Here is a 14,504-nt window from a genome sequence, read left to right as displayed (position 1 = left end):
GAAACGAAACAAAAGGTACGCTTAGGAGGAAAATACTGAACTGAAAATACTGAGGAAAATATAGGAGGAGAAGATATTGTGTTTCATCATGTGTACTTACAGGCCGGCCAGTCAGGGATATTTATTATCATAATGAACATTCTCAAATCTTGCAGTGGAACATCTTTTATTTTTACTGGTACCATTTGTTTACTAATTTTCTTATTTTTGTTACTAAGTTGGTAGTTCCGGGTGTGTCTTGTTGCACAGGGCGGTAATAAGCAAATAATTACACTAATTAATTAGTGCATGCAGCCGCCTCTCACTCCCTTCCAGTTGAGATGAGCCATCTGTGCTGCTGACTTGGGGTTTCCCAGGGTCTTCCGGAAACAAACATGTTGACCAGGGAGATAATACCTAGTCAAGTGACCAAGCAGTTATAAAATAACATTTAGTTGCTAAGAAGGTGCCAAAATATAAAATTGAGATTACAATAGCTGTTTTTATAAGCTCTGTGTGTGATTTTGTTATCTTAATAATGTGTTTAATAGTCTCAGTATTTACTGTTATCACTTTCCATACAAGGAATTTTCTTTGCATCCACTGTGTCCAGTGATTTGTGTCTTTTGTTTCTGTTTGATAGGTTTTTTCTGACAGTTCATGCCAAATTAATGTCTGGTACTACACTGCTTGGATACAATGTTTTGTCTATATTTTATTTTATTCGGCCTGATCAGCAAAGTGCTGCGAAGGCCTATTTTAATCTCAGGTTTTCTTACTATTTTTTCAACAAATTACAGGGCTCTTTGGAGGCTTAAACGTATTTAAAAACTCATCAAACTTCACTCAAAATTGTCCCTCAACTAAAGTTTTCAGATTCCAGTGGAATTGCAAGTGAGTGTGGCCGAACTGCTCTACAGTGCCCCCTATGGGATTAAAGGGTGGGGCTTTAAATGTTATCCAAAAAATTGAGTCTTTGAATATGTTCAGTGGCCGAGAGGCAAACATGGTGCACTTGCCACAGCAAATGAAATGCTATAACTTTCACATAAAAAGGTGAATTGCCAATGGCATGAGTGATCCTGGTTGGATGTCTGCATTTGCAATGAATGCAAATGATTCAGTCCAAGAATTGTACGGCTATTTTTCTCTATTCCCATCAGTCTGTTTACAACAAAGAAACGTGTCACAGGCCTTGACGCAAATCGTCATTGACAGAAATGTTGAAATTTAATATTTGTTCTACACATTTTTATTTTATTGAAAAACATTAAGAATGACTGTGCCATGTTTGTCACTCCTCTTTGGCAGTGGGCATGTGGGGTCTGTGCTGTGTGCCACTCAGGGTGAGAGTTAATGTTGGAGAGCGGATGCACTGGTCACTGTCAGCAGAGAAAGAATGATAGACCCTCTCACTTAGCTGGCTGCCTCCATTGTCACTTTAGCTGTAAATACATATGAAATTAAAAGTTATTTACCTGCAATTACTGCAAAATTCTGATGAGCAGGATCACCTCCAATCTTTTCGTCTTTGAAAGGAAAAACTGCTCCACCTGCAGATAAAACAAATATGTTACCAATTTGAACTAGGACATTTTATCATTACCTTCTCTGATTATTCAAGTGGGATTCTACCTGTTTCTATTTGCCAGAAGTCATTAGCAAGGGTCATGGGGGGAATGGTCAGGGGTGAGGCTCCACAGTTGGACTGGACTAGGATTCCATGGATGCTGACTGGAGCAGTCATGCCTGAACGAAGTGCAGCTTTCAGCGGTGCCACATTATTCAGCTGAACTCTGGATAAGCATCCAACAAAGCCTGGGCTGTTGTAGCGCTCTATCAGGATGGGGTCAATCTGTCCCGTTTCTACAATAAGAAAGGAGGACTCGTTAATATTCTCAGACCATCACAAAGTCAGACAAACGGTGTATTAACAAGGAATACACAGTTTGAACTTCTGAAAGGTTCATTGTCTTCAAAATTGTTTTGTAGATTACACTTATAACAAATTTGTGTTTAAATATAAAACCTATTAAAAAAAAAAATTATATATATATATATATATATATATATAAATATATATATATATATATATATATATATATATATATATATATATATGTACTGGTTAGTATTTTGTACGATTTTAAGGCTGCTCCGATGTTTATGACGATAATCATCCTTGATTTATATCATCACAGTGATTTATATCAGTGATGATAAAAATTGGTGACCATAAAAATCGTTCATATAAATTGGTGATTTATATGGTCATATCAATTATATGTGATAACTATTTGTAAATCATCTCTCATTTATATCAGGAAAGGTTGATCAACACGCCATCAGAAAGTTTCTAATATATTATGAAGGAAAGCTGCACAAATGACAATTTTAACAGTACAAACTCACTCCTTTTTGGTGCATCCTAACGGAGCACCAAAAAACTTACCATAAACCTTTCCAAGAAAGATACTTTTGACCAAGCTGAACTGTGTGTCAGAAGACTCGGGCAGGGTGTGTGTCGACACAGTGTAGTGGTCAAGCTGGTGAAAAAAGAGAAAAGAAGTTTATTTGATTCTTTTTTTTTTACATAATTTTTATGGATTTTTTCAGCTCTTGTGGCCTTTATTTCACAACAGACCAACAGAAAATGGGGTGTAAGAGAGACACAGACTCGAACCATTGAGGACTTATGGGTCTGCTGATCTGCTGCTGGCTCAACCACCATGCCTGTTGTTTTATGTTTCATAATTTGGATGTTTTTTTTTGGAGGGCGGGGGTTACAAAATATAACATCATATCACTAATCAGTTTGATTCGTATGCTCAGCTTTGATACACATGCATCCTAACCCTATCAGTACACACTAATAGGGTTAGGACTTTTGTTTTATAGTTTTGGTCACTATTCCTAGTAGAAATAAGAACTTAATTTAAAGTGGTTGGTCTTCTGGGGGTGCTATGGTGGGTTAAACACAACCCACAAATGGAGGCCTCAGTCCTCGACACACGGCTGTCGCTTTAATTCCTGACCTAGCGACCTTTGCCACATGTCTTCCCCTTCTCTCATTACCCACTTTCCTGTGAATTCACAATCAAATAAAGGCCACTGGAGCCAATAAAACCTTTGAAAAAAAAAAAGGTTGGTCTACTGGTAAACTGGGCTTTTGAACAAAGCTCTTAAGGTCAAATAAGATCAAATAATCTGGCTGTTGGCCATGATGTTCATTTATTCCAGAGCTACCTGTAGTCTTACTCATAATCTAATTATAAGGGATTACTTTTTGTTGAAGATTTGGTTATAAAGCACAAGTCAAGAATCCATCTTCAACCTACTAGCATTTCTGGCATATTTTCACTATGATTGATCAAGTTTAGCAATGTTAAACCCTCCCAGCTGGATGAGTGCCCCAACCTGCAGTCGAATCTCCCTCAGGTTCCTTGTTATGTTGACAGAGTGCGGCTGACCATTGGCCATGTTGCGATGGTCAATATCTATGGTGTAAGGTTCTACCAGCCCACCAAGACTGTACCGGACCTGAAGAGAGCCTGCACACAAGTAGACACGTTTTATGTAAACAGACAAAGTTTTTATTGGCAAATAAAAGATGTGTTGACAAGCCCACCATTGTGTCGCAGCACCACTGCCATGTAGTCCTGGGTCCTTGAACTAATGTACACGAGAATGCTTGGAGCACTGTATGTGCTGAAACTGAAGACCAGCTCCTCCTGGGTGAGGTTGGTTTCCCCTAAATAGGCAAGGTTTGAAAAGCTCCTTGGGTCGCCTAGCAACAATCCACCATGATCCGACAGAAAGTCATAGCGCACCATGGTTCCTGCCTCAAAATACCCTCCTACATCTGACATGCACCACACAGAGAAGAGGTAACCAAAAAAGGGAGAATTAAATATACAAATTCATTAGATATAATCCAGTATATTAAAATGTGAAAGATGGTACCATCAGTGCAGAAGGGTCCATCATATGCACTGAGAGAGCAGTCACATGAGTATCCGTTGTATTGCTCCACACACTTCCCTCCGTTCCTGCAGTGCATTTTGTAGGTGCTACAGTGACCCTGACAGCCTGGCTTCACTCCTGGAGTCACCTTTGCCCTTTCTTCCAGATCGAAGAAGATCCCATTTATTTTCAGAGACCTCATGCAGCCCAGGAAGCCTCTTTGGCCACTCAAAGCACCTGATGACATCACAGATAAAACATATTAGTTTGACTTGGACAAAAGCTGCTATGATGTTGCCTGCACATGTCTGACATCTTCCACTGCGTTCTATGACCCTTTGTCTTGGATCCATAAGGCCACCATGCTTAGACGTCCTTCTGTGGTTTCAGGGTATTTGATACACCCTTTGGTAACCGACATCCATTTAAGAAATCGAACTGAACTTTCTTGATTGTGTGCAATGGGCTGTCACCGACGCATGCTTAAATATTATATTTAAGCTTGTGTCCAATTTGATGATCATAAACCAGGCCATCAGGAAGGTATCCCCAAAAGGTACTTTCAATATTTTGTACTTGCTAACTTCTCCAAAGTTAACTGCTAGAATAGTAAAAGTAATGGTGTATACTCTGTGTATAGCTTCATACTACAAACTGAAATATGAGCAGGGCAGTGCAGAGACCTTCGGAGGGGCAGGAGCTCAAAGTTAAGAAAGGGCACATTGAACTAGATCTTTAAACACTACAACAACCCGTATTAACCAAGAATTAATTATTGTCATTATGTGGGGAAATGCAACGCAAATATAGTCTATATTTTCACCAACAGGTATAAAGTTGGTGTTTCTGTTGCTGACAGTCCTGGATGTCTGAGTTGATCTGAGACCCGAGCTAACCCACCATATTGTAACAAACTATCAAGATGATTCTTTAAACTTTTACAGAGTAAACTTCCTAATTAAATACTACATGTACAATTTTTTTCTCAGTTGAATGCATTAAATAAAATGTAATAACATTGTCATTCTCTATAAATGATGCTACAAGCTTAGATATATGGTCTGTGTTACAATTAAACCATTTCTAGGGGGCCCTGAATGTCTGGAGGCCCCAACCAGTAGCTACTAAGTTTTCATTGCCTTGATGTCTCAGTCTTATAATTCTAGATCTAGAGGTGCTAACATCAAACAGTTTGACCTTTTTTGATCTATAAATTAGTCTGCAGCCAAGTTGTTCTAGAGGTTAAATAGATATTCTTAGAGCTTAATTAGTAAAATGGCAGCAAATTTGCTCATTTCATAACTTCATACCCTTTGACCTTCTCTCCTCTGTGTTCAACAGCTACAGTCTCAGATCAATTCAGTCCTCCAGGACTGCAATACAGTAGAATTGTTGTGATATAAAAATGTAACTTACCAATATATACATCACTGTAGAACTCCAGTTCTGCGTGTCCCAGTGGGGGGGTCGCTTTGACCTCTCTGTAATGACCATCAATTTGTAGTACTACTTCTTTGGTGTTCTTCTCTGCCTCCACACGATGCCACTGGTCATCATTTAGAGGCTTTGGTGTTTGAACAGTGAGCTCAACACGATTTTTTCCAAAATCAAAAGATAACAGGACCATTGAGCCTTCTGTGAAAAACAACATTAACATAACATCTTCAATCTGGCAGCTCAGATTTTTAAAATAAATAGTCTTATGTCAAAGCGAGTTCAAAATATGCACAACTAACAGTTGATTAACCAATTCAAGATTTCTCAAACAACATAAGTCTAGGGTGTAAAGGTAATCATCAAAATGCATGTAAAAAGAAAAACTTTATAAAACACAGAACTACTGAATAAGAAATATGAAAATAAATTAACTAATGTAATATTATTATGAATTCATAATAATTATCATTATTACTAAAGTGACATGGAACATTTTTAATAGTTATCAGAAAAACTTCTAAGAGTAGTAATTACTAGATAATGACCAGAATATTGCCAATATGAAGAAAGTAAATATATTCAATGGTTATTTTGTGAATATAGGACCTCACTTACCAGAAAAAATACCTACAATAAAAACAGCAACTCATTGAAATGATATTGAGAGTAATGCAATGTGTCTTAACCCCATACAAAAGAAAGAATCATTGATATCATGAATAAATGTAAAATTAAAGCATCCACTGACTGTGATGATTGAGACATGAAAACAATTAAAAGGGCAATTGAGGGCATCTCTAAACCATTAACCTACATTTGTAATTTATCATTCTAAACAAGACAATTTTCCAACAACATGAAAATAGCAAAGATTACACCAATGTATAAAACTGGCAATAAAATTACAAAAATTACAGGCCTGCCTCTCTTCTTCCTCAGTTCTCTAAAAATCTTGAAAAACCTTTTTAAGAAGAAACTAGAAAAAATTCATAGACAAACATACTCTACTCACTAGTCATAAGTTATTTAATAGAAGAAATGATCAATGCAATAATGCAAATTTGATGATCAGGTGTAATTTAAAATAGCTCATTTTAAGGGATCAAATAAACTGTTACCTGAGCACATAGAGAAAATTTTATTGAAAGAGAAGCAGGATATAACTTAACGGGTTACTCAAACATTCATTGAGCAAAAAGAGCTTTTGTACTTCGATTCATAGTATAAAATTACAGAACAAGTTACACGAAGAGCTAAAAGAAAGGGCACTGTACTCTCACTCTACAGTGGGGGACATGAACCTTAAGTTTTATCACAATAAGTTTCAGTAAAACGACAATAGTGATAAAAAGCGACATGCCTTTTAGGTAGTGCATGGCTGACAGTGTGTCATGGCAATCATAACTCCAGAAATACAAATGATGCTCTTGGGAAAAATTCTATTTCATAATGCACTTTTTTACAACACCAAAGAAGTATGATTTGTGTCATATATACTGCTTCATGGTACTGTTGTGGTATTACATATACATACACACCTCGGATTTCAATGTGAAGGAGGTTGTTGGCTCCCAGGTTCTCCAGTAGGACTCCATAATTGGAAGATGTCTTAAAGTAAAATGAGATATCAGTACTGGATTCAGTCTGAAAGGACTTGAAGTGAAGTGAAGAGGCGGGGCTGTTAAAGGAAGCTGCATTCCAGAAATTTCCTAGAATTACAGCAAAAAGGAAAAAGTATTAAAAATACTGGAAACATTATACTTTCCACTAATATAAACACCAATCATTTAAACTAATTTTTTTGCATATAGGTGGAAACATGCACAATACCTTACAAAAACAGTATAAACTCTAACACTTAAATTGATTCCATCAAATAAACTTGAGGAACAAGAACAATAAGACACAAATGCAATCAGACCCTATGTGATTCTTTTGCTGCATTATAACCCAAAGACTAAAAGTGAGATATAAATATTTATTTAAAACTTCCAAGATAGAAATCAGTTTGACATAGGAGCTCTTCTGAGGTTTTTTTGCCTCATTTTTTGAACAACAAGTTGATCAGTAGATTTTAGCACATTATAAGAGGTATAAAACTCAAACAGTTAAGAGTCACTGTGTTTCTAATCAATTGAAAACAAGAGGTAAAGAACTGTCAAGAAACATGTCAGTGATGTGTCGTTATCACCAGCATTGTAATAAAACTATGACTCACGTCTTCATAAATTTTTTAAAATAAAATAAAGCCTGTTTGCATTTAGCTGAGAAATCTGTTTGGCCCTTCAGAGCAGACAAAGAACACAGCCCATTATTTAAAATCAGCCAGAACATTAATGGTCTATGCTGGTTATTGAACAGGACTTCTAACATGCATCCAGAATTCATCTTAGAAGTTCTAATAAGTCTTAAAATGGTGGTATAATTTTTGGGATTTCATGGAATAAACCGGTTTGGTGAAGTGGTGACTCATGTGAAACCTGCAAGGCTTGGTCATATACCTGCTGGTCACATGCCAGCAGGTAAATGCTCATCAAGCCCACACAGGGTGTGCAGGGTGGGCAGAGCTGCAAGGAATTTACTGTAATACTTTTGGCACTGCTTTGACCGACCAACAGCAAGGACAAAAAAACACTCAAGGAAAAATAATATAAAAAACCCCCACATAGACTCCCTGCACATAATGTTGAAAGTGGTTTGCACAGGGCTCAGATCTGAGATACACTGATTAATTGCTGGGAGGCTAAACGGAGCAGACACATTCCTTTAGGTCTGTAGCATGATGTGATCTTTTTCAAATTCTGCAAGCAGGTTGATCACAATCAGAATCAAAATTCATTTTATTGTCATTGTGCAAGAAAGAGACCATAATGAAATTTAAAATGTAATGTTTTCAGCGAAGATAGTAATCTTAATTCTACCAGTGATCAGCTTTGGGTTTTGTTGTTACTTTTTCACAAATGGTCGCATTGGTTTGGATTGCATTTGACCAGGGGTGAAAATCCACCACTAGCCAAATGTGAGTAAAAATATGAAGTGGTGTGTAAATTGGAGCAACGCACAGGTTGACAATTTGGAACAGAAGAAAAGAAAGTTGTATTCTTTTTCAGTTTCTATCCAGGGGAGGAGTGGCGCTATGTTTGCATTCAAACTGTAACAAGAATCATTGCAGCCATGTGGTCTTAATCTGGTGTGAATGGAGTCTAAGATAAAGTGTCAGGACTTAGAATACGTCATAAGAACACTTACTATCTCCCTGGCATTTAAGAGGCCCAACAGTCAGCTTGGCCTCAGATCCGGATCTGCTTGCATCACCGACCACAACTGTATTGACTGGCAAATGGTCTTTATACACCAACAAACCTGCATCTTCCATCCTATCACACAAAAGCACATCAGGAAGAAACATAATTTTAGGCAAAATAACACCCAAAACGGAAAAAGAAAAAACAAAACAAAAAACTCAACAGTAGTACCAGAAAGCAGTAATTGCAGAGGAACACTTGTGTGTGCATGCGTGTGTGTGTGTGTGTGTGTGTGTGTGTGTGTGTGTGTGTTTGTGTGTGTGTGTGTGTGTGTAGGGGTGTGTGTGTGTGTGTGTGGGTGTGGGTGTGTGTGTGTGTGTGTGTGTGTGTGTGTGTGTGTGTGTGTGTGTGTGTGTGTGTGTGTGTGTGTGTGTGTGTGAGTCAGCCCTGGCTTCAGGGGGGAGACAGTGCAGCCAGCGAGTCTCAGGGCTTTAAAGCAGCAAAAGATGCTGCTTTAAAGCCCTGTTTCTGTCCCATTCAATTTTTTCAAAACATAATAGGCATAAAATTGTGTCAAATATGACTGAACACAGAAAATTATCTCACTTGGCCCAAACTATTTCCTCTATCAGGCTGTCGGGTGCAAATCGGATGATGCACATCTGATTTCGAGCAAACTGTTTGTGAACAGCAAGGAACTGGAATTAGACACTATGCCATGCCCACATGTTCCAGCCAGCAGCGTTGAGAAAATTATGTTGTTCTATTTCATTAAACACAGGTTTATATCTGTATGAATTAAAGAGTAAAAGTAAGAAAATCAGTAGGAAAACAGGTGACTACTGGTTTCTGGTACTACTGTTGAGAGGGTGGGCTAAGGTGATGTCACCAATTGATCATGTGTATGTGACTAGTTCTGGTTTCTTGTGACACAAACAAATTTTGATACACCTGGAAGCTTGTGTGTGAAAGTTATTCCACTTAGATCAGGGTGGGCAATTCCAGGCCTTGAGGGCCGGTGTCCTCCAACTCTTAGATGTCTCCCTGGTCCAACACAGCTGAATCAAATAGCTGAATCACTTCCTAAGTGCAGGGAAATTCTCCAGAGTCCTGCTAATGACTTCATTATTTGACTCAGGTGTCTTGAAGTGGAGACTTATCTAAAAGTTGCAGGAGGCCGGCCCTCCAGGCCTGGAGTTGCCCACCCCTGATTTAGATGTTTATGGCATATGGTCAGAAATGCCCACATACTTTGATGTATGAAAAAGATTTTGATAACAATTGACCTTCAATGCATCAAGACTATGCTTTGATTACATAGTCAGAGTAATTGTGAAGCCTGCATCTCTAACTGTGATCCCCAAACTACTAATGGTCCGCAGGCGCCCCCTCTTGGTTTGCAAGATACTTGCTGTGACTTCAGTGTACAGCTGGCTTATCAAAGGATTGTGTTAAAATAATAATAGATTAATAGCTTAAAACTACTTATGTGATAGAAGGAAGCCAAAAGAGTTTTGATATGGGTTTCACTTGCGATTTGATTCTTCTGAACAGTTCTATACTGTGAAAGGTTGGACTCAAGTCTCAGTTAGTGAGACTCAGTTTGTTTTTTATAACTTTGCTTGCTTATAATGCTCTGCTCACAGTCGTTACTTTTATTTAATTGAAATGATTAAATTAAATTCATTAAATACAACAAGAAATAAACAATTGATAGAGTGAATGTTTTTTTATTTAATGGTGCAGAAAAAAATTGTTTCTGCCAAAGCAACTCAAGTCTATTTTTCTTTTATTTATTTATCTAATTACCAATAGGCATGAATGTTATTAATGCACACAACACTTGGGAGTAAAGAACAACTTCTTTTTTATTTCCATGTGTTTGTGGAAAGCTTACAGTCTACACTTTCAGAATCTCTGATTAACTAATTCACCCAGAGTGGAAGTGTTCCTGGTTTTTGTGGTCATTTACATTTACCAAACAGCACCACCTTTGTTATTTAGTTTGTTACTTAGTATGTTAACTTTGTTAAAGTATGCAGCTTCCAAAAAGCTGCATACTTTGTTGGAAAAACAAGAATAAGAAATCTTACAATAGGCATTTACAGTGCCTTCATGGTCAGGCCTGATAAACAACAAATGCAGCACATACATGAAGTTGTTTTGTTGCTCTACTTACCAGGCTCGCAGGTCAGCGTCACAGTTACAGTAGTGTTTGGGATCAGAACAGTTGTTTTCAATACCGCAGGCACACTTCTGTATCCCAGGTCCTGACCCGCCCCAGTAGAAATGCCTCTTATTATCTCTTCCTAGCCACCAGGTAAATGGAGTGCCATCTAGGAGTCAATCCAACAAGGTTTATAAAGTTTACTTCAATTTTATTTAAAATAGGACTTTGTTAATGCCAGTGTCAATTTATTTATAAAGAACTTTAAAAACAACTACAAACTGCATCAAAGTGCTGTTTTAGAAAAAACCATAGATAAAAACAAATACAAAAAGAATAAAACACAATAAATTAAACAGACTGGATAGTTGGATTAGGATGACAGGTCTTACGTAAATGATAAAGAATAAAAATGAGGTTCAGGGAGTGATTTTAAATATTCTAGACTATGAACGGATCTGATGTTGAATGATAAGTTATTCCACAAATTAGGTGGCATCAAATGCCCCTTCTCCTCTGCTATTCAGTCTGGTTCAGGGAATACATAGGAGTGTTTCTTATTTGACCAAAATGTTCTAGAAATGGAATGGTTGTAAAGAAGGCTCTGGAGAAAAGTCTGGGAGAAGCCATTTACAGCTTTAAAAACCAATAAAAATATTTCAAAATGGATCCAATAAGAAACCGCCAGCTAATGCTGGTGTTATTACTCTCATTTCTAAAAGTCTAGCTGTGGCTTTTTAAATCATTTGGAAATTCTTTAAAGAAGATTGGAGCATATTTTTCTAAAATGAGTTATAGTATTGAAGGTGTGGATGAGTTACTCAAAGTCTTTGATGCAGAAGCTTAATTTAAGCTTTGCTAGAAGGCACAGATGAAAAAGGCTTAATTCACAACAGAGCTTGCCTGCTAATCCAATTTCTAACAATTGTCAAAAATGACACCAAGATTCCTAATAGAAGATTGATAAAAGAGGGGAAGGGGACTGAAAAATGGATCAAGTTTACAGTAATGTTCTTTTGTCCAAACAATATAACTTGAGTTTTGATTCAAGTGAAAAAATTTTTTCATGATCTAACTTCTGTTAAGTAATCTGTTGAACTCTTTAAGAACTTTGGTCACAAAATGTTTCTTGCTCATTTTTTTGTGCAAATTTTTCCCTATATTTGCCAACCTGAGCAGTTGATGTCTTTCAACCTGTGAAGTCTTTGGAAGTGATGGATGACAGACTGTTCATTGAGCACGAGTTGACTGTTCTCCATGGACACAAGATCAACTATAACAAACTTATGCAAAGAATACAAAGTATGATAAGGATACACTGTTAGATAATGTGCAACAAATCTCTGCAGCTGATCTCAGTTTCAAGGAGTTAAGGCTCAAAGGGCCCTGAAAGAATCTGAGGAATCTCTTCAGATTATTTCAATGTTGTAAGAAATGCTTGTTCATATTTCTTGAACCATGCTAAAGGTAATCATGTGATTAAGCAGCACTGAAAATCACACAAACACCTCCTAAAACAATGAGAATATGATGATGAATACTTTACCTGGACCAGTCAGCAGACGAGACATTCGGCAGGTGTAAGCTACATACTGTTCACACCTTTCTGCTCTGCTGGTGACTGACAGTACCTGACACACAAAGGCACAGTTGATGATTTAAGTTATAAATAAATAGAACAATATGTATGAAATATGGAATAATATTAAATATGGAAAATGCACACTCCCATTAAATATTCACAATGTTCACATATTGATGTCCAATCATAATTTTGAATGATTCCTGTTACAAATAAAAATTGGTTTATTTTCAGTTAAAGAACACAATTTTATTTCCTCTATACATCTTGGGGACTAACCACCATTTCTATGCAACAGTATCAGCAGCAACAAAAGCATAAACAATGGAGGGAAGAGAGAGATGCACATTTTGTTGTTGGAAAAACGGGAACTATTTTGAGCTCCACTCGTCAAGTCCGATTATTGTAAGCAATCAGACTTACAATCTTAAAGTCGCTTGCAAATTTAATGAGATGTGGTTTGCGGTTTTTGGGCTTGGAAATAAGCAGACACAAACCCCAGAATTTGTCTGACATCCAATTAGTTTTAGTCAGACTGTCCCTGTTCATCATTTCCTGAACGATCCGTCCCGTTGTATCTTTGTTAATGTCCAGGTAATATATCACCTGTGAATTACGTCAAGCTTCCTCTACGTGTCTTGAGGAAAACTGGACGCGTAGAAAACTGGAGCGCTGCGCTCCAGAAAACTGTAAACATCGAGACTAATATGAACAGTGCAATAAACGTGAAAACAGCCATGAATGAATAAGTCTGTAAAGTTCTGCAATTAAACATCATAATTCTTAATATTAAGATAAGTGTCACAAATTTGTGCAGGAGCCATCTGAGTTGTGGAGCGGCAGGAGGAGCTCTGTGAGCTGCACTCTGACACCAAACACAGGGCCGTAACGCACGACCTGGACGGTGGAGCACAAGGGCTTACAGTGGGGGGGAATAAAATCCTATTTATTGTCTTCCAGACAACATTGGAACATACAAAACACACACAAATTACCAAATTAAAGTTTTTTTTTTTGGACTGTTGTAACCATTAAACAATCTCCCTCTCAGTTCATCCTTATAAGCGGAGACACATTGTTGATGTTACCATGATAAAATAACTTGCAATTAAGTATTGGCAAAGATCAATGTCATTTTCACAGGTCATAGAGTGTTGTTGTCTTTAGCAGCTGCTGAAAGGAACTAAAAACGATACTTTTAATGTAACTTAGTTACTTTCCAAATCAACAAGTGTGTAATCTAAGTTACTTTTTCAAGGAGTAATCAATAATCTGATTAAAGTTAGTTTTTCAAAGTAACTGTCCCATTACCGATCCCATTTTAAGTGTATTAATAAAACACAAATACAATAACCTATGTTGATAAAACTTCACCAGTTATTAACAGACAATATAGTGAGATTACTTAAAGTAAGAGAAGCTTAAAGAGTCATTTACATTTTAGCAACCATTACATACCTGCTCATCAGTGACATTGTAAGTAATCAGAAGTACTGCTTTTCCATCCTCATCTGCAGCAGAGACTGATGTCTGAGGAGACATGTTGTTCCTTAAAGTGGTCCAAACCACTGTGTCTAAAAGATTCCATAAAAAGCTCAATTATTTTTATGTATAACTCATCTGGAAAAGAAGCCAAAGATATAACAGATTTAAGAAACAAAAAAAAGAAAAAATGAAAAAAAAATCTATCATTGCTTTACAAACATACATAGAAACACATTATGTTGAGACAAAGGACTAAATGGGCACTAAAATGAAGAGGGAAGCTTGTTACAATGTGCACAGCTAAACAAGTTATATGAGAGTATTAACTTCTGATTATACTAACTCTGTACTAAATCTGATTATTCTAGCTTAAACATCTCACCTGTCATGTCACAGTGTACTCTGAAGGGGGGTAGAGAGCCACTACCATCAGGGTCAATCCAGAAGTTGCCTGAGCTCTTCCCCTGATGCTTGTACTCCTCACAGGACTGCTGATACAGCGCTAGAGAGCAGAAGCAACAAACAGAATAGAAAAGAAGATCACCACACATTTTATAAAGCGAAGCTGCAGGTCAACCTTCTCATGAGACATGTTCAGATCCCAGGCAGATTTAACCTTTTGATTGACTAGCTACAATTCACTCAA

General features: G+C 37.2%; 1 protein-coding gene across 2 annotated transcripts in view; it reads right to left on the bottom strand.

The window, feature by feature from the left end:
* cntnap2b (contactin associated protein 2b) overlaps window positions 1-14,504 on the bottom strand; it is a 28,837-nt gene that overhangs the window by 1,208 nt on the left and 13,125 nt on the right. Inside the window, exons 12-25 of one of the 2 annotated variants that reach the window (XM_055032961.1) lie at window positions 14,241-14,360; window positions 13,832-13,947; window positions 12,338-12,422; window positions 10,804-10,960; window positions 8,629-8,756; window positions 6,918-7,088; window positions 5,359-5,577; window positions 3,943-4,179; window positions 3,608-3,841; window positions 3,397-3,530; window positions 2,432-2,525; window positions 1,615-1,845; window positions 1,458-1,532; window positions 3-1,361 (exon numbers count right to left, since the gene is read on the bottom strand). In XM_055032961.1, coding sequence (XP_054888936.1) covers window positions 1,333-1,361; window positions 1,458-1,532; window positions 1,615-1,845; window positions 2,432-2,525; window positions 3,397-3,530; window positions 3,608-3,841; window positions 3,943-4,179; window positions 5,359-5,577; window positions 6,918-7,088; window positions 8,629-8,756; window positions 10,804-10,960; window positions 12,338-12,422; window positions 13,832-13,947; window positions 14,241-14,360 — 2,030 coding nt within the window. In that variant the 3' untranslated portion in view covers window positions 3-1,332. Of the gene's footprint in view, window positions 1-2; window positions 1,362-1,457; window positions 1,533-1,614; window positions 1,846-2,431; window positions 2,526-3,396; window positions 3,531-3,607; window positions 3,842-3,942; window positions 4,180-5,358; window positions 5,578-6,917; window positions 7,089-8,628; window positions 8,757-10,803; window positions 10,961-12,337; window positions 12,423-13,831; window positions 13,948-14,240; window positions 14,361-14,504 lie in introns of those variants that run through there. The other variant, XM_055032960.1, reaches the window with a different exon arrangement.

This window comes from Poeciliopsis prolifica, unplaced genomic scaffold (genome assembly GCF_027474105.1).
Source record: "Poeciliopsis prolifica strain line A6 unplaced genomic scaffold, Auburn_PproV2 SCAFFOLD008, whole genome shotgun sequence".
Lineage (NCBI taxonomy): Eukaryota > Metazoa > Chordata > Actinopteri > Cyprinodontiformes > Poeciliidae > Poeciliopsis > Poeciliopsis prolifica.
This window is presented reverse-complemented; position numbering and strand designations above follow the sequence as displayed.